The sequence below is a fragment of the Stigmatopora nigra genome, chromosome 8 (assembly GCF_051989575.1).
Source record: "Stigmatopora nigra isolate UIUO_SnigA chromosome 8, RoL_Snig_1.1, whole genome shotgun sequence".
NCBI classification, from domain to species: domain Eukaryota; kingdom Metazoa; phylum Chordata; class Actinopteri; order Syngnathiformes; family Syngnathidae; genus Stigmatopora; species Stigmatopora nigra.
The window spans coordinates 1756464-1775920 of NC_135515.1; the positions used below are offsets into that span (position 1 = coordinate 1756464).

At 36.8% G+C, this 19457-nt stretch overlaps 1 protein-coding gene across 2 annotated transcripts in view; it reads left to right on the forward strand.

Moving 5' to 3' along the window:
* The first annotated feature begins 12204 nt into the window (after nt 1–12204).
* The window catches only part of dock10 (dedicator of cytokinesis 10), a 30350-nt gene continuing 23097 nt past the window's right edge, over nt 12205–19457 (forward strand). For both annotated transcript variants that reach the window (XM_077722401.1, XM_077722402.1), the window contains exons 1-6: nt 12205–12555; nt 16157–16276; nt 16511–16600; nt 16694–16776; nt 18259–18331; nt 18514–18645. In XM_077722401.1, coding sequence (XP_077578527.1) covers nt 12397–12555; nt 16157–16276; nt 16511–16600; nt 16694–16776; nt 18259–18331; nt 18514–18645 — 657 coding nt within the window. In that variant the 5' untranslated portion in view covers nt 12205–12396. The remainder of the gene's footprint in view (nt 12556–16156; nt 16277–16510; nt 16601–16693; nt 16777–18258; nt 18332–18513; nt 18646–19457) is intronic.

The following is a 19457-nucleotide window of genomic DNA, read 5'->3' on the forward strand; positions in this document are numbered from 1 at the left end:
TGACTACTGTGAAAACATGGTGGTTTTCTTGATTACTGTTAATCTCCAGCGTGTTGTTATTTTAAATCTCCATCTTGTAGTTATATTAAACTAAAGCGATCTCCATGTTATCCAGTTAGTATACGACCACCCTGGGAGAAAGGTAAATTATATTTTACTTACCCTAACTTTGTAGATTCTTGTGCTTTGTGAAGCCATCGATCTTCAAAAAGTGATTCTAAAAAATCGGGGGGTGAAGTTTAATGTTAGCGTGACGTTTGCATCATACAATGATCTATGTTACCCCTTGATTGTTTATTAGATTTTAAAGAAAGCACTTCAATGTACCGCCAACAGTGATTGAGTGTTAATGGAGCTTTGAATTAACAAACATTTGCCATCTACCTAACATAACTGCTTTTGTACACTCATCAGAAAACGTTAAAACTAAATAAGCCAATGCTTTCTTTAGCGTACCTTTTTGAACCCCGAGTTTTGATGTTTAAGTGCAATTGAACTATAAGCACTAATGTCGACTGCAGTGCTGCATTGACACGCTAGGGGCGTTACAGTACTGTGTCACAAAATATTGTACTATTTGTTATCACCGCCAAGCGTCACTGTTGAGTCGCATTGTGATTTATGTCACATTGGTCGTGACCGCACTCTTAATTAATTTGCATCTAGATCTCATTTCTTTTAAGATCAGACACCATATACTTTAAGTTGAATATTGTATCATTCTAGTTTTCATTTATTTGTGGTTATTGTCATTTAATAACGTGAAATTTCTACGAGAAAGAGCAAATTACCATTCTTTTTCACGTAAAGTTACAGAGATTGCCATAAAGTGTGTTTCCTGCAGGTTTTCAAAATAAGTGTGGCTGTCTTCCTTGGGTAGGTGTGTGTTTTACCTTACTATCAAAAACAGGAAATGTTTGTTAGTCACATTTTAGTCTTGTTTTCTCTGTGTATACTACGGCGTGTGCGTAAACAGAGGACTCTGTCTGCTCATGTTGGCAGCGAGGAGAAGCAGGGCTGACTGCAGACAACGATCCACCGGACTGTACGGAACCCTGCCGCCGCTCGGATGACGACATGGCGTCGGAATCGACCCGGAGATTCACCAAGAACCTGCTAAAACCCGGGAGCGCCGCCGAGATACGGCAGACAGCATGCAACGCTGTCAGACACTCTGCAGTGGTGGTGAGTAAAAGAACCGGTGTCAATTGTCAAAACATGGTAGTAAAAACAGAAAAAAATATGAAATTAATATGCAATCACACGTGATCATAATTTATTGGAAGTATAAAGTCGATCTGATTGCTAAATTTTGAGGGGTATGATGATGAGTATACATCTGAGTGCAAACCGCTGCATCCCATCCAGATGTATGAGAACTGCCATTGACATTCATCTTGCATCTTTCTATGCAGTGCAGGCATCAGTGCAGCAATGCTTCGTCTCTATTGATCCCATGGGGTGCTGGCTAGGTGGGCGGGGGGCTTTATCCACTGTCTTTAAATGGTTAATATGTCTTTCATACTCATCTATATCCATACAAACCTGCACAATGGTTTACGGCGTGACCATGACGACGCAGTGTAGGGGGTAAAGGTGTTTTGGAGATGAATGAAATAGTGGAAAATGGAGGATACATGACAGCAACCAATAGGCTTCATTTACTACCATCTTTTCTATTATGGTGCTATGTTATGGGGAAGGTGAGGTTTGGTGGGCGTGCCACGCCTGGGAGATGGCGAGGAGGTTTTTATTGATGAAAAGGATGCTTGATGGGGAGGTTTGGGTTGTTTAAAAAAGGAAAAAAAGGTAAGATGAAGAATGTGGGTGGTTTTTGTTTTGGATTTAATGGGAGGATATAATTGAGTGAGGATGTGTGGGTTTTTTTTGTGTGTGTTCTTCAGATTTGCATGAAGAAAGGTCACTTCACTCCACTATGCTCGCCGCATTCTACTCGATGGAGTGTTAGTGTGTCAGTAGGACATAGTGGCGTGTGTGCCGTGCATAATTGATTGCAATACATGTGTGGATGTTATGGTATTTGGGGGAGGATTTGTGGATATTGAGGGTTTAATATTTTCAGATTGGGGCAACGCCCATGAGATGATTAAAAAAAAACAGAGGTACCTTGAATTACAAATTAATTTGTTCCAGAAGTAGGTTTGTAACTTGATTTTTTTGGTGAGTAGAGATGCATTCTACATGTAAAAGCTCGAATCCAAGGGTATTTTACGTCAACTTGATTTCACGTGGGCTTATGGACCATTTTAGATATAATATTTAGATTTTTTTAGTAAATGGATTAAAAGAACTGGATTAAAAGCCCAGAATATTCAATTTTTTATAAATCTATAACAATGTTTATTTTAGCTTTTTTATTTTTAGATTTTACAAAAGGGTTTTTGAACTAAAAACACAGAAAAAAATGAATTAAAAAATGACAATTTTTGATTTAAAAGGAAGGAAATGAGGAAATTTAATATATATCTGTACTCTTCATTTTAATTTGATCCTAAAACAGAAAGTCGGCACTCATCATTTACTTTCCTGGGCCATACAAAATGATGCAGCGGACCAGATTTGGCCCCCGGGCCTCCACTTTGACACATATGTCTTAGTTGATTTCAAAATGTTTTCATAGCATCAATGTCTTGGAAAAAGCTCTTGTTTTTTTGTTATATGAAGCAGTCCTTGGTGAAAAAAAAAGATTTTGATGTAAAGTGATGTCATTGAGGACAATATTTGGCATCATTTGGATGCGAGAGGATTAGTTTTCATAACTTGTTTGGTACCAATACCAGTGGGAAAGTCTGAGTAGTGTAACTGGGCAGTTGCAGTGAAAAGAATAGATTGTCATGGCAACAGTGTGGACCAGCGTGAGCAGAGCGGCAGAGAGCAATAGCTATTTTGCCAAGGAGTTTTCTTACATTCTTATTGTCAACAAAAATAAACATTTTTTTAGATCTACAAAAAAATGAATATTCAGAGATTTTAGTCCAGTTCTTTTAATTCATTTCTAAAAAAATATATATATATTATATCTAAAACCAACCTGAATCTGTGGGTTAAATGTGCTGGTATGATGGCGCTACCATCCACAAGCTCAGCTTAAGCGGGCGTGTAAAATGTCCACGGGCGTTATGCATAGATGTTTTGTGTCCATGCGTTAATGCATGGCCTTTTTTATTTATTTTTTTCCTGGTAGTGAAAAGAAAGCAGGTCAGCTTTAGCTGGCCCTTTGGCGTAACATTCATTGAAGCGTGATGCTTTCATTCTCACTCTTATTGACCATCTCTTTCATTTTTGCTCATTCACTGATTTTTCGGCCTCTTCTCTTGTAATGCTACCACAAATCTCTGTTTTTTTCTGCTTTAAAGGCCAGGATTTCTTTATAAATACTCTTCCTTGGTAGACCACCCATCTTCCAATGTATTTTTTGTGGTCTCAGATACTTGTAGGAAGAACTTGACAGGTTTGTACAGTTAGGTGCCAGCCACATTAACCATACGCCCACACTTGTATCCCATAAACCACAGGTGTCAAAGTGGCGGCCCAGGGGCCAAATCTGGCCCGCCGCATCATTTTGTGTGGCCCGGGAAAGTCAATCAAGAGTGCTGACTTACTGTTTTAGGATCAAATTAAAATGAATAGTATAGATGTATATTAGATTTCCTGATTTTCCCCCTTTTAAATCAAAAATTGTCATTTTTTAATCATTTTTTTCTGTGTTTTAGGTCAAAAATCATTTTGGAAAATCTAAAAACATATTTTAAAAAAGCTAAAATAAACATTGTTTCAGATCTATTTAAAAACTCAATATTTAAGGCTTTTAATCCAGTTCTTTTAACCCATTTATTAAAAAAATCAAAATATTATATCTAAAATGGCCCACATGAAATCAAGTTGACGTTAAACATAAAAAAAATATGATCTCATTTTGTAAAAGACTACAGTAATGATGCTAAAATACCCATTTCCTTGTTCTTTTCTCAGGTTTTAGTTCAACCCATCTTAAACCTCTTATGACCAAATGTGATTAACGACCCAAAACTTTTTGATTTGATTAATATTCACACAATAATAACACATGATCACTTGGCCAAAAAACCTTAAAAGACTTTAGTGTTTTTCATCCAACTCCAATTCCCCAAACAGTTCCTTTCCATGACAACCACTTTGAATATTTTCCCACGCCAATTCCAACCTACCAAATCTGGTAGTCTGATGATCGCAATGTGCTCAATCTTAACCGTGTGAATATTTCAACATGACTCTTAAAGACCTATTTCCTTTCCTTATTTTTGAGATTTTTATCAACGACCTGAAGCACACAAATAGGTCACATCTGCCCAACATGTGCGTCCAAGTGTGTTTGTGTTTTTTTCTGCTGATTCTTAAGCTTTGCCGGGTCTGTTGACGTGTAATTTATCAAACATCTGCTTTCTGATCTTGTAAATGGTCTCCTTTGGCGTTCCTTTTTGGGCTAATATTTATTTTTTTGGGTTGAACTTGAGATTCATTTTATTCTAAGAATGATATACTATTTTAGAATATAATATTTAGATTTTTTTAAATAAATGGATTAAAAGAACTGGATTAAAATTCCATTTTTTATAGATCTAAAACAATGTTTATTTTAGCTTTTTTTAAATCAGTTTTTAGATTTTACAAAATGATTTTTGAACTAAAAACACAGAAAAATTGACTAAAAAAATGACAATTATTGATTTAAAAGGGGGAAATTCAGGAAATGTAATATACATCTATACTCTTCATTTTAATGTGATTTTAAAACAAAAAGTCGGCACTTTTTTTTTACTTTTTGGACCACACAAAGTGATGTGGCGGGCCAGATTTGGCCCCCGGGCCGTCACTTTGACACACAATCTAAAATGACTGGGCTACCTGTAAGATGTCACATTTTGCGAGACATAATTTGACCAATAGGATGCATTTTTGATACAAATGGAGCATATTTGGAACAGACTTTAGCATCAAGTCGACTCTTGGCGAATGTGGTCAAGCGAGACGCTCCTCCCCGCCACGTAAAAGCGACTTTTACGATACAAACGAACGAAGCGATGGTGAAAATCAATTGGCCCAGAGGAGAGAAACTGCTTATGTTAACAGTGAGCTTTGCTATCTGTGCAGCGGTTACCACGGCAACAGAGGAAGGTCAATTAAGATGGAATTCTAACAGGAAGCCCTGCCGTCACTCCTCAAGGATGTCGTTCGTTTCCTTTGTTCCGATCTTTTATCGCACTTGTTGCAAATTTGGTTGCTTTTGCTCATATTTCGACAATTTACATTTTATAAAAAATTCCATATCTTAAATATTCTTCCACGCTAGACCAGGGGCAAGCAAAAACAAAAACTATTTGTAGTATAGTTTTCTACCAGCGGCGAGAACTATATTACTCTTCTTTTGACACATAATTATTGCAATATTTCCAAAAATACTCATATTTTTTCACATATTATTTTCAATATCTCTTGTTTTGTTACATAAGCATCGCCATAGTTGTACCTAAATGCAGTCAAGCAAACATGGCGACCAGGACGTGAAGTGCTCTCATAAAACTTTAAAATTTTAGGCAAGAATCTTTTAAAAAATAACAAGAACTTAGAAAACAAACCCCAAAAAACAAACCTAACATGGCGAGACAAAAAAAACATGAAACATGGCATAGTAATTTGGCATGGAGTAAACAAAGCAGACCATCCGATAATGACTCCCAAACACACGGGTTTTAAATAGACTGACAAAAACTGATTACCAAATTACGCCCAGCTACAAGAAGACGAAAAGCCCTGAGGGAAAAAAACACACACACATACACACACACCTCCACCCAAAATCCATAACAAGACATGACAGTTTTAGTCTGGATTGCCTCATTCCGAATTTTTTAAACTTCATTCCAATGATTCAGACGACAGGAACGAAAAGGATGAAAGAAGATGAATACTTCTTTGACATTTTGATAACTTTTCAACCAGGAACGGCCATGATTTAGTGTGTATCTTCTTCTCAAAGACTCATTCACACACAGACAAAAAAACTGAAAAATAGCGCAAGAAGAAACAACAACAACAAAGCCGCCGCTGTCCAACTATGAATCGGGCCACTGTTTAACCTCACACTCGTCGTAACCATGCACGGCCCAATACCATCGCCAATTTTCAACCTTCATCCCCCCCGACAAAGGAAAACGAGGTCACTGTGAAGTTGGCTGAAGTCACTAATATCTCTGGTTATACTTAAGCTTCTTATTGGGGCCTGGTTGTCTATGTAAGGGCTTGAAAACCTTGCAGGATGCCACCAAAAGGGGGACATTGGGTAGGACCACTTCACATATCTGGTCCAAGAATAGTTTGGCGACTCTCTTGTGTGTGAATTGAAGTGTTGTGTCTTTGCTTAACTCGGCATTCCAGAGTAGGAGGACGGAATATGCTAGCGCTATTAGCATCTGCCCCCTTTTGTGCCTTTATTTTGCCATACTGTATGAAAATGTGGGTTTTTAAGATGCTTTACTGTGAATATTGATGTTAGGCAAAGTCCTAAAAAGATTGATGTGCAATAAAAATGATGTGAGCTAAGAAAAAGTCATCAGTATTTTTACCTGACTTCATTTTTATTGTATATCAATTTTTTATGACTACTTACAAAGTTGTTTTTTGAACTAAAAAGTGAAAAAATGGATTAAAAAATGACAATTATTGGTTTCAAAGGGGGAAAATCATTCATTTTTTTTTATAAATGGATTAACATAACTGGATTAAAAGCCCTGAAGATTCAGTTTTTTAATAGATTTAAAACAATGTTTATTCTAGCTTTTCTTCAAATATATTTTTAGATTTTACAAAATGATTTTTGAACTAAAAACACAGAAAAAATGATTAAAAAAATGACAATTATTGATTCAAAAGGGGGGAAAATCAGGAAATATAATATACATCTATATTTTTCATTTGAATTTGATCCTAAAAACAGAAAGTCGGCACTCATCATTTACTTTCCCGTGCCTCAAAAATTGATGAGGTGGGCCAGATTTGAACCCCCGGCCGCTACTTTGACACATGTGGTTTTAGGGCATGACTCATGTAACAAATTCTGAATAAGGACATACTTTTAAAGTTGATAGTGCAAGAGGAAACGGATATCATCGGTGTGACGGTTTCCGAGTGACATGCTTTGGAACAAGAGGACGGGATGTGGCTTCTTGGAGTTTGATTTGGCTCTGATACCCCCTAACCATTTCACCTAGTCCGGAAACGAGCCGTGTAACTGGCTCAAACGGACATAGAAGAATTATACTATTACATATATTATTATTGTTATAGTACAATCTTGAGATTTTGATGAGTAGATGAAATGAACCCAGCAGAGTGAAGTGAACCTTCTGTCATTTCTAATTATTGCCTGATAAAACAGTTAAAAATACTATTTTAGAAATAATATTTAGATTGTTTTTATTGTATAAATGGATTAAAAGAAATGGATTAAAAGCCCTGAATATTCAGTTTTTTATAGATCTAAAAATGTTTATTTTAGCTTTTTTAATATAGATTTTTAGATTCTACACAATGATTTTTGAACTAAAAACAGAATAAATGGAATAAAAAATGACAATTTATTATATAATATTCATTTTTTATAGATCTAAAAGAATTTTTATTTGAGCTTTTTTAATATAGATTTTTAGATTCCACACAATGTTTTTTGAACTAAAAACTGAAAAAAAATGGAAACACTTCTGTCTCTCATTTTCACATTTTCGGGTTTTATTTCAGTCGGGCTTTTATTATGCCGCCTCATCTACTTCCAAATGTCGGAACAATACACCAGAGGTTTAGGACCAGTAGAGATTTCTAGGGTGGGATGCCATGTGGGAGAGTGAATTAATGATACTGCAACCATGTGACAGTAGTTATGCGTCTTTCTACCGCTGCTATACATGCATGCAGTTTGATGAATAGAATTGTGTCTATGGCTTTATTTTTTTAATGGCTTTCTTGTTAAGATGCTTATTCAGGATTTGAACAGCAGGATGGCAATAGAATGCACAGTATGTTGGTGCCATTAATTAGTTTCAGATGCACAAGGGAGTATTTTTAATGGCACAATTCAGTTTCGTTTTTAAGACAAACAGTGAATTCATCATTTTTCTTGATTTTTTTTTAGTCATCTGTCTATGTTTTGTTCAAATATCTGTTAGTTTTATAGGCAAGATTGCTATTCATGAGCTCATATTGGTGTTTTGCATTGTTTGTTTATTATAAGATAGGCAAAGCATCCTGTGGCAACGTTTTCTGGCTATTTTAAATACACAGTGTAATTTTTTCCTTCTACAGGGAAGAACATACTTCCCTTTCCCCAGCCACTTCATCCAGTTTCTTGCATTGGCGTTCCTGTGCCAGCCGGGAGACATAGTCCCCCAGCCTTCTCCCGGTGGTACAAGCCCAGTACACCTCAGAATGGAGGCACAGACTTCCCTGCCCCAGCCACTTCATCCACATTTTCAAATTACATTCCCTAACCAGCCGGGAGTTATAGTACCCCAACCTTCTCCCAGCAAGACATGCCCAAAACACCTCAGCAGGAAAGCATCGCATCGACTTCCCTGTCCCCAACCACCTCATTCAGTTTTCACATGGCCTTCCCAAGCCAAATGGGAAACATAGTCTCCCAAGCCTTCTCCCAGTAGGACTTCCCCGGAACACCTCACCTTGGAGGCGTCCAGGGGGCATCCTAATCAGATGCCCGAGCCAAATCACCATGCCAAAGCCACATTTTACCATGTTAAATGATGGACTACATTCACAATGGCTACTGATTTCCCTCTCCAAATAATTTAAAGTAGAATCCTCTCCACTTGTTGCCACATTTTTAACAATATCGCCTTGTCTTCCTTCCATACACCCTTTCCCAGCAGTTTTTACTCAAGTCTCCACCCGTTCCCCTTCCCTCTCCAACACGTATACCGCCGCAGGTCTTAAGTTCTCAGTTAAAGACATTTTAATAGCTTCCTTTTCTAAATAAAGCGGCTGCCAGCTCGTAGATAGCATCGCTGGCTCTTAGCGCCTCCTGCAGAGTGTCTTTTAAAGTAACAGCGTGTTGTGTTTCGCTCTCAGCACTAGATGGCATTGATAGTGAGTGGATGGCTTCTAGTTGCCTCCTCAATTGAAGATGACAGTCTTCATTTGGAAGACTGTAAATTACCAGAATAGGTGGAAGAAACATTTATTTGAAGTTGGATCTGACTTAGGTTTCAGGTAAAGTAGTAAGCTGTGGTTTTTAGAGTGCATATTAACATGAGGAGGGGAGATGTAGAGGAAAAAAAGATGTTGTGTTCTTTGGATCTGCTCCAAATTGTCAGGAACTCTCTCTCTCTATTGGCCGATGATTTGACTGGGCCCCAAAGACTTTAGATATGTATACAAAATGGTGTTCACAGATGGAGATGTAATCCAGCAATGGTTCCTTAAGAGTCATTTGGCAGTGTGGTAAAATGTGTTGTTTGACATGTCATGACCTTTTTTTGACATTTAGACATTTTATTGATAACTCTTAATATCAATGAACACTACAAAATAAATGCAAAAGACACTGTAGAGTCATTTTTGTAGAAATTGAATCTGTTAAAGTACTAAGCTTTTCTACATAGTATAATTAAGATAAAGCTAACTTCATACATACAATATTAATTGTTTTTGTTCCAACACATTATAATAACATTTCCTATCATTTCAAACATTACAGTAATCCTCTATTCTCGCCCATCTACCACACAACCACTATATTATTATTCTACCATCCCATTTCACCACTTAATTCCACATAAATAAACAACAAACTACTTAAAAACCATACAACATCCAACTTTTTATTACACCTACCATCTCTACTCCATCTTTCTCCACCACCTCATGCCTTAAAGTGACAGCATCTTCCCTGTACTGGTCACCATGGCAACCAGAAAGGCTGTACTCATCAGGGCCCCGCGCCACATCAAACGCCACGTTAGTCCGCCGCCAGCTCTTCGGGGAACCAACTATAGCCCGGCAAACTGCTTACCACGGCAGTTTCCGGGTCTTTTATTAGACTCACGTCGCTCCTTCTCCTTTTGAAGCCTTTAAAACGACACACTTTTATCTATTGTGTAAATAGTTCCACCGCGTGGCTCACGGTATTCGTGAAGGCGGTCCACGTTGAGACAGACGGGGGGATACGTACGCCAAGGCCCCACAGCTGGGAGACATTAGCCCCACAAATTGATGGCAGCACCCTGATGATGTCATCGTTTTGACTTTGATAAACATATATATTGTGCATTTTGGAACCCACGGCCAAAAGCAAGCGAGGCTATTCAATGTGTGTTAATACCTGGATAAAGAGGGGAATAAAAGAACATATGTTTTCATTTTACTTTTTACTGTCAAAAGAGTAATTGCGAGTTGCAGACTCAGTTGTTTTATTCATTTTTTTTTTAAGTATGACTTTGGACTAATGGTTATTGGCTGACATATTTTCTTTCCTACCCCACACAAAGAGACATACGGTACTACTTGTCCATCGCAGTATGTTGTTTAATAGTAATTGCTGTATGGATATGTATGAACTAAACTTTTATTTGATAGACTGAAGGGGGGCCACGAACAGAGTATCTTGGAAAAGAATTACATTGCACTCTCATCATGAAGTGCATTTCAGTGCAAAACCCCAGAACAGAAAACTTTAATCTGGCTAAGGTTTTTCATTGAAGGATGTCGTAGGCGGGAGGATGATGATAACTTTGTCAGCTATGTCAATACAGTGAATTGTCTCCTCTAAAACCTGGATACAATTCAGAGAACCTTATCAATTATATATACATATTTACACATATATACATTTACATACATGTATACATATACACATACATTTACACACACATTTACACACATATACATATACACGCATACATTTGCACACATATATACATATACACACATACACATATACACAAATATATACATATATTCACATATATACATATACACACATATACTCATATACACATATATACATATACACATACATATACACACATATACCTATACAAAAATATATACATATATCCACATATATACATATACACACATATACTCATATACACATATATACACATATATACGTATACACACATTTACCTATACACAAATATATACATATATCCACATATATACATATACACATATACTCACACATATATACATATACACACATATACCTATACACAAATATATACATATATCCACATATATACATATACACACATATATACATATACCTGCTCTCTTTTGCATAAATATATTATATATTGACATGTGAAGAACAATTAGAAATACAAATACACATGCTTGGCGGGTGGGCTGCTTCGTCACTACTTGTCTAATTATGGCCCAAGAAGATCTCCATGGATACCTCAGCGGGAAGCTAACAGCGTGAGATCATGTGCTTCTCTATGCCATGTGTCACTTGATAACTGCAATAGGAAGAAAAAAGAATGAATTTCATACATTTCATGTCAAAGCTGCAAAGGAAATTCAATGGAAGAAAATTTCAACGTGCCTTTAATGCAGTTTTAGACAGCACAATCCGCCCACTCCTTATTTTCCCTCCTCGTTCTGCTCTGTCGCTCACAAATACTTTACAACCAGCTGCCTTGAGCCTCAAACAATGTTCACATTTCCTTTTTTTTTTTAGTCTGGAGCACAGTGAGCACACTCCGAAAAAAAAACACACTGCAAAGTTTAATATATTCACATTTCAGGGGTGAAAAAAGAAAAAAACCCTGCTCAGTCTGCAGTAAAAGGGCGTGTAGTGGTTCGTCACTGCTGCACCACCTCCTAGGCTTCCCGGGAAAAGAAATACCGTGATTGGAAGGAGGATTCATCAAAGAAAGTGCAGTAGAATGATCAAAACGGATGTCATTATTTTTTTTAAAGGAAATATAGCAGCTGCCGCCAGTTATTTGACGCTTATTTGCATTCTGCTGTTTGTCTGGTTGAGCTGTGATGGGCTGAACTGCACACTAATGCAGTCACTGTGTATGTGTGGATGGGTGTGTGTGTATATGTGAGGGAAAGCGCCAGAAAAAGAGAGAAAGAGAGAGAGAGCGGTAGGGAGAGACGACTCTAAGGCTGCTTGGGTGCTTTCCACTCCTAACCACGGCAAGAACGGGAATCTGGGAGCTAAGCACTAGCCAGAAAAACCAGGATGAAGCCACCAGGACTTGATAAGGCTTAAACAGGTCTTACTTTGACTCGGCTTGGACCAGTTGACCAGTGACTTGGTGGTACTTGCCGATTTGACAAGGGCTTATTGCCCCGGAGACACCCGTTTTGCTTATTATGGGCTGTTCTGCCAGCGTCGTCTTACTTCTACGCTCAGTGGGTGGGGCAGACTGCGGCCACATGTGTTCACGGGAGAATCAGCCGTCAATGGATGCTGCAACGCCCACCCTGGAAGGCTACACCACTGCCAACTCACCTCTGACTATCATTGTCATGGTAACCGGCTCTGATGCTCTGATTACTAATGCATGTAGTATTTTTTTTCTCATACTGTCTTTATGGTTGGAGTGCATTTTCTAGCTCACAAATTCAGTTTTTGTCGTGTCATTCTATGGCAGATGTTTAATTTTCAGGATTGGGTTTTGTTATAGTGCAGAATTTTTCAGTTTTTACGATACATGAACTTAGTACCAGTAGTAGTAGAAATATAAGATCATTTCAAGAATATACTACACCCTCAAAAGGTGGTCATGCATAGACACACCCACTAGTACACTTCAATGTGTCAAAGTGGTGGTCGGGGGGCCAAATCTGGTCCGCCGCATCATTTTGTGTGGCCCGGGAAAGTCAATCATGAGTGCTGACTTTCTGTTTTAGGATCAAATTCAAATGAAGAGTATAGATGTATATTAAATCTCCTGATTTTCCCCCTTTTAAATCAATAATTCTCATTTTTTAATCCATTTTTTCTGTGTTTTTAGTTCAAAAATCATTTTGTAAAATCTAAAAATATATTTTTAAAAAAGCTTAAATAAACATTGTTTTAGATCTACCAGAAAAAATGATTTTTTACATTAAAGTGGCATTTCGGCGTCTTTCTTAGGTACTAACCAATTTGAAGGGAGAATATTAATCCCCATTAAGTTATACCAAAATGTTAAAAGATGCATTTTTCAAGCAGAACTGTCCACAATGAACCCCTATTTACCATAGCGACCAAACAGACACCCAAAGAGACGAAAGGTTTATGGTGGGAAAGCAAAAAAAAAAAAAAAAAACTAGCCTGTAAAATTCACCCTGTGCCAAAACTCAAACATTTTTTGCTGGACTTGCAGAAACCTGGGTCTTGCTTAAGGGTGAAAAACAACAAAAAAACTAAATCAGGCTAGAACTGGTGTCTCCAGGCAAAGACAGATGGCTGACATATACAACATTGTGTTGGAAAGTTGTTCCTAAACAACTGTATGTCGTCCAAAAGTCATTACAAGAGCCACTTACATTTATTGAATGATTCAAGCGGTTAAATCATCTTCTCTGCATATGTTGGGAAAGCTGGAGTTTTCCCACAGAACCCAAATTCCTCATGTATGACCCCATCTCTACCCCTCCTCCCCCCATTTCCTCCCCGTTATACCTCAGCTGTGAAGGGTCAAAAGCAGAACATGTACAGGGAAAAATATATATACCGTATTTTCACGACTATAAGGCGCACTGCATTATAAGGCGCACCCTCAATGAATGACATTTTTCCATATAGAAGGCGCACTGTCTATTTTGGAGAAAATTTAGGAGTTTTAAGTGCGCCTTATAGTCGTGAAAATACGGTACCCTAAAAATACGTTTTTCTAGGGACGTTTTTTTTGTATTTTTAAATTATTTTTTTATTATTATTTGCCCGAACATCCTGGTGGATTTGCAGCATCTGCATTTTTTGCGGAATTATTATTATTATTTTTTATTTGGCTTAGTAGTATTAGAATACAGTAATACCTCGCTATTTCTCGCTTCAACTTTCACGGCTTTACTACATCGCGGATATTTTTCTTGGATATTTTTTGTATTTTTAATTTTTTTAATTAATATTTATTATGTAAGTCCACTTTTACTACTAGGACTCACCTCTGAAGATGTTTTTATTTTTATTTTTTAATAAGGAAGACCATACATTGCTGTTTTTCAATTATCGCGACCATCTCCGGTCCACATTAACCGCACTAATCGAGGTATTACTGTAAATGTACAGTGTAGGCTTACAACCAAAGCACCAAAACTGTCTGCACTTAATGTCGCATACTTTTTAAACTGTGGTTTTTGACCTCGAAATGTTGTTTCCTCTATAGACGGTTCTGTTCTGAGGTTTTATCAAAGGAAGTAACATTTCTGTGTACACAAATGAGACCAGTCTATCACACTTCTACATTGATGTACATATTTATATTCATAATTCTTTATCAGCTGATGTTTTTTTAATGTAGTACCTCTTGACACTTAAACTTATCAGCCATTTCGATGAGTATTTCCGTTCCTATCAAATACCTTGCTTGATATTTGATTTGCTGGGGGAAATTTGAAAGTGTGTGTGTGTGTGTGTATGTGTGTTTTAACAACTTAACAACTTCCTCTAAAACATCCACGTGTGTTGACACGCAACGTCGTGGCAGTTCTGCTTGTCTTGACCCTTTTCAAGTTTGATTTCTAACATTTTGGGACTATTTAGCCATTCAGCATGAGCTTCAGGAGCAAAATCACATTCAGGAGGAAACCCAAGAATAAACGCGTCAGGTCGGATTTTGCCAGGTTGAGTCTTGTATGTATTTGCTTTATATTTATAGCTATTTGTTTCTCCTATGCTGTTGTTTATGATATTTAAAGTCTTATAAGGATGATGGCCGGTGTAGGAGCATTTCCAAACCTTTTATGGTTGGCGGTTATGATGATTAGATTAGATTAGATCACTTTATTCATCCCGTATTTGGGAAAGGTCACAGTAGTAAGAGGGTGAGAATACAGACGCAGAAAAAGACGTTTTAGACATAAATTGTATTAAATAATTTAGTAAATAAATAAATAGTCTGATGGCATAGTTTAGTTCCTATTTTTTTAATCAGAATATTGTTTTTATGATGATACATGGGCGAAATGTTTTTGAAATAAAACCCAAAACAAAAAAAATGATAAAAAATAGCAATTATTGATTTAAAAGGGGGAAAATCGGGAAATTTAATATACATATATACTCTTCATTGGAATTTGATCCTAAAACAGAAAGTTAGCAGTCATGATTTACCTTTTCGGGCCGCACAAAATGATGTGATGGCCCAGATTTGTCCCCCGGGCCGCCTCTTTGACACCTATGATATAGAAATGACAACTAACCTGTATATAATGGGCATGTGTCCTTAAAATCAAAGCCTTCTGTTAAATATGAACTTGTGCTTTTGGTCCTGAGTTCAACTTTAAGGCATCTTGTGCTTCAAAACAACATTAACAATAATAATAGATAATAAAGTGATACTTTGTCTTTGAGTTCATACATAGTCAGATTCTATATGACTATTTCATACAAATGATGAATGGTATTTCATGCTAGCCACATCCACACCAGTTTTTGTGGCTTTTGAGACAAAATGAAACCTCCAAAAAGAAAAAAAAAGAGCTTGCAAGCATCATCTGACTGTCAATCTTAGTTGATATTTGCAGTCTTGCCTTACGTCATAGTGGTTATTGTGTCCAAGTGCAACATGTATTTTCGCCCTGTGTGGAAATTCCAACCATGTTGATGGCTGCATAGATAAAGTACAGCAGAGCTATCTTTCTGTCACCAAAACTTTGAGGGCGAGCCCCAGCTGTAATAGCCACTTTTGTACTTCCTGCCTTCTTTTTTAGCTCCTAACGATGTCATAGTACCACAATGTTGAGATCATGGTTTTAACCCCGCCCACAACAAGATTAAATTCTCCCATTTCCACATTTCAGACATGTTTATTTTTTTCAAATAAATGATATTTGTCAAGGTTACCTCTGTCAACAATGTTTTTATATCGTACCTGTGCTCCATAGATAGTAAAATATGTATTTTGTTGTGTTTTTTTGGCAGCAAGAAAAGCCCAAGCTGATCGATCCACTTGATTATGAGGCCGTCATCTCGGAACTGGGATCAGATCTCAAGCAAGACCCTCTTAGGGAGCTTCTTCTCTTTCCTGACAATGATTTTACAGTAAGTGCGTACACGTCTATGTTGTTAAACAACAGCCAATCAGAGCTCAAGAAACTCAAATCCAATCCTCGCCTATAATGGCTTTTTTACACCACTCTGATTAAATGGGAATTGCATTTTAGAACATCCTAGCATAGAAAAGTCAAATATTCTGCTCCCGAATGTCAAAAGAACGTCCATTTTTTCTTTCCAAAGCGATTATTCTACTAACAATGGTCCCTGTTATCCTCACAGGTATCGGTTGTGCCGCAAGAGAGACGTACGCTCAGGTCAGCTGTTCCCGAGGGTGCTGAATTACAGGCGGAATGTCTGCTGGTCAGACAGGTTAGTTTGCTCAGTGTATTGTATGAATATTGTCATGGCCGTCAATAGTTTTCAGGAAAATCTCAATCTATTTTCTGTCCTTTTCCCCTTAAGGCCTGCAAGTATTACAACTCAGACTTGAACGTGGTCCAATTCAAGTATGACGATTACGCTGGAGACTACCGCCTTCTGCCAAGGTAATAATGCAGACATGGGAAAACTACGGCCCGCGAGCTGCATCCGGCCTGTCAGGCTTTTAATCCGGCCCGCCTAAAGCACAGGTGTCAAAGTGGCGGCCCGTGGGCCAAATCTGGCCTGCCTCATTATTTTGTGTGTTAAATTTCCTGATTTTCCCCCTTTTAAATCAATAATTGTCATTTTTTAATCATTTTTCCGGTTTTTAATTCAAAAATCATTTTGTAAAATCTAAAAACATATTAAAAAAAGGTAAAATAAACATTGTTATAGATCTATAAAAAAGCTGAATATTCAGGACTTTTAATCCAGTTCATTTAATCCATTTATATAAAAAAAAAATCTAAATATTCTATCTAAAATGAAGCAACCCAAGTCTGACAACCTTGCCCTAAAGTCAACACAAGCAATTATAGCAACACCCGCATTGCTTATACAAAAACAAACTGCCTGTACACAAAAGCAAACTTGAATAGAAAAACATACAAACACAAGCCCGAGTCAAAGCTACTCAAGTGAAACATCCATAGTTTCCACAGCAGGAATATGCAGCTACCGTACGGTGGTTTTTACGTCTCCATTTTCACTGCAGCCACGTCCATCCATCGGCCAATGGAGGAGCATTCCTGGGCCAGTCCACAACAGCCACTAATGCTCCGGCTGCGGCAGTTATTTTCGACAGCTTTTACCACCGCGTGACCTTTTAGTAAAGCGTCTTTCTGAGCTGCAAAGACTGCCCTGCATTTTATCCCCTCACAAAAAAAAATAAACCAATGGAGGAAGGTCTTTACTACCAGGAATGTCACTCAGGGTTAATTAATTACTGTATTTTCTCACATATAAGCCGTATTTATCCCTAAAAAAATCAACGGTACGGCTTATATGCGCATAAATTAGACTTGACATGCACAAAACTGCAAGGTGACAAAGACAAAACGCCATAACAAGCAAGACAATGCAGCCAATATGGTAATTTATTTCAAAATAGAGAAAAAATAAACAGATAAAATGCTAAACAAAATTTATTTTGTCGTCTATGAATGAAATCGAAGAAAAAATTAACCATATCTTGCATAAAAAATGAAAAAACTTAAATATTAGTGCCTGCCATTGCTCGATTTTACCTTTTACCAGAGATACAAATACACATCCTGAATGTACTGGTCACATGACTTACTTTTTGACCACTTTTTTTTACAGTATCTCAGAAATACCACGTGTGATGATTTTTATGGAGATTTTCTCTTCAAAATAAAATAAAACTATGAATAACAAGGTGAAAATTGTGAGTCAGAAGGCGGCTTATACGAGAGAAATTGTCAAATTCAATGATTTTATGGCCATTTTAAAGCTACAGCTTATACGCAGAGACGGTCAATATGTAATATAATTTTCTCTTTGCATACTTTATCGTCCTAATATCTCATATATAACATAATAATATATCATAATATGATATATTCTCTTCTTTTGCCATGTTCTAGGAAATTATACAAAGCGGAAAAGCTGCCTCCCCATTCTTTTGAGATCGACTACGAGGACGTGGACAAAGATGAGGTGGGTAATGGCCTTTTCTGAGCAAATGCATTAACATCCTCCACCCAAATGGGTTTATCCCAGAGCAGTTAAACGATCCTCCAATGTTTTGACTAACGGCCCAGTCCAAGATGTCTCCTTCTCTAAGATCGATCCGTGTGATGAGCGGTTCCACTTTACAGGGGCGTGTTTTGTCTTTCTAGGACACCACCTCCCTATCCTCTTCGAAGGGAGGAGGCGGGGGAGGCGGAGGGGGAGGAATTGGCGTCTTTCGCTCGGGTTGGCTCTACAAGGGCAACTTTAATAGCACCGTCAACAATAGCATCACTGTTCGGGTGAGGAATGACATTTATCACTTCCATTTCATTTAGATGGTTATTTTCAAGCATTCTGCTCAAACAGTTGATGGTATTGTACTTGTGTAAGTTGAAAGTATTCATAAAAATGGAAGACAGAAAAAAAAATATATATATATATATGATTGGATCGGAGGTCAAAATAGGAAATCTTAAATTAGCTTTTACTAAGTGACTAGGACTTTTTGGAATTTGACTTGTGATTCAAGCAGGGTAAAAAAAAAATATATAAAATAAAATATATCTATCTATACATTTACATGTAAAATAAAATATATTTATCTACACATATACATGTAAAATAAAATATTTATCCATATGTATACATGTAAAATAAAATATATTCATCTATTTGTATACATGTAAAATAAAATATATTCATCTATTTGTATACATGTAAAATAAAATATATTTATACATATACATGTAAAATAAAAAATGTCTATCTTTACATATACATGTAAAATAAAATATATTTATCTATACATATACATATACATGTAAAATAAAACATCTGTACGTGTACATGTATTTATGTGTATGTATATATTTTTACATGAATATTTTGCTAAACATGCAAAAAAATATATTTGACTTGTAAATTAATCATTTTAAATGACAATATGATAACTATATTAGAGAGAATTATCAACATAATTAAACCTTGTGTATTTTAACCAACTTTACCCTAACATTCCCAACATAACCAGTCCTTAAAGTGACAAATACTTTAAAAAAAATGTTGGGGCAAAGCATGTCCACATATAAAACACAGCAAAAATATAATATGT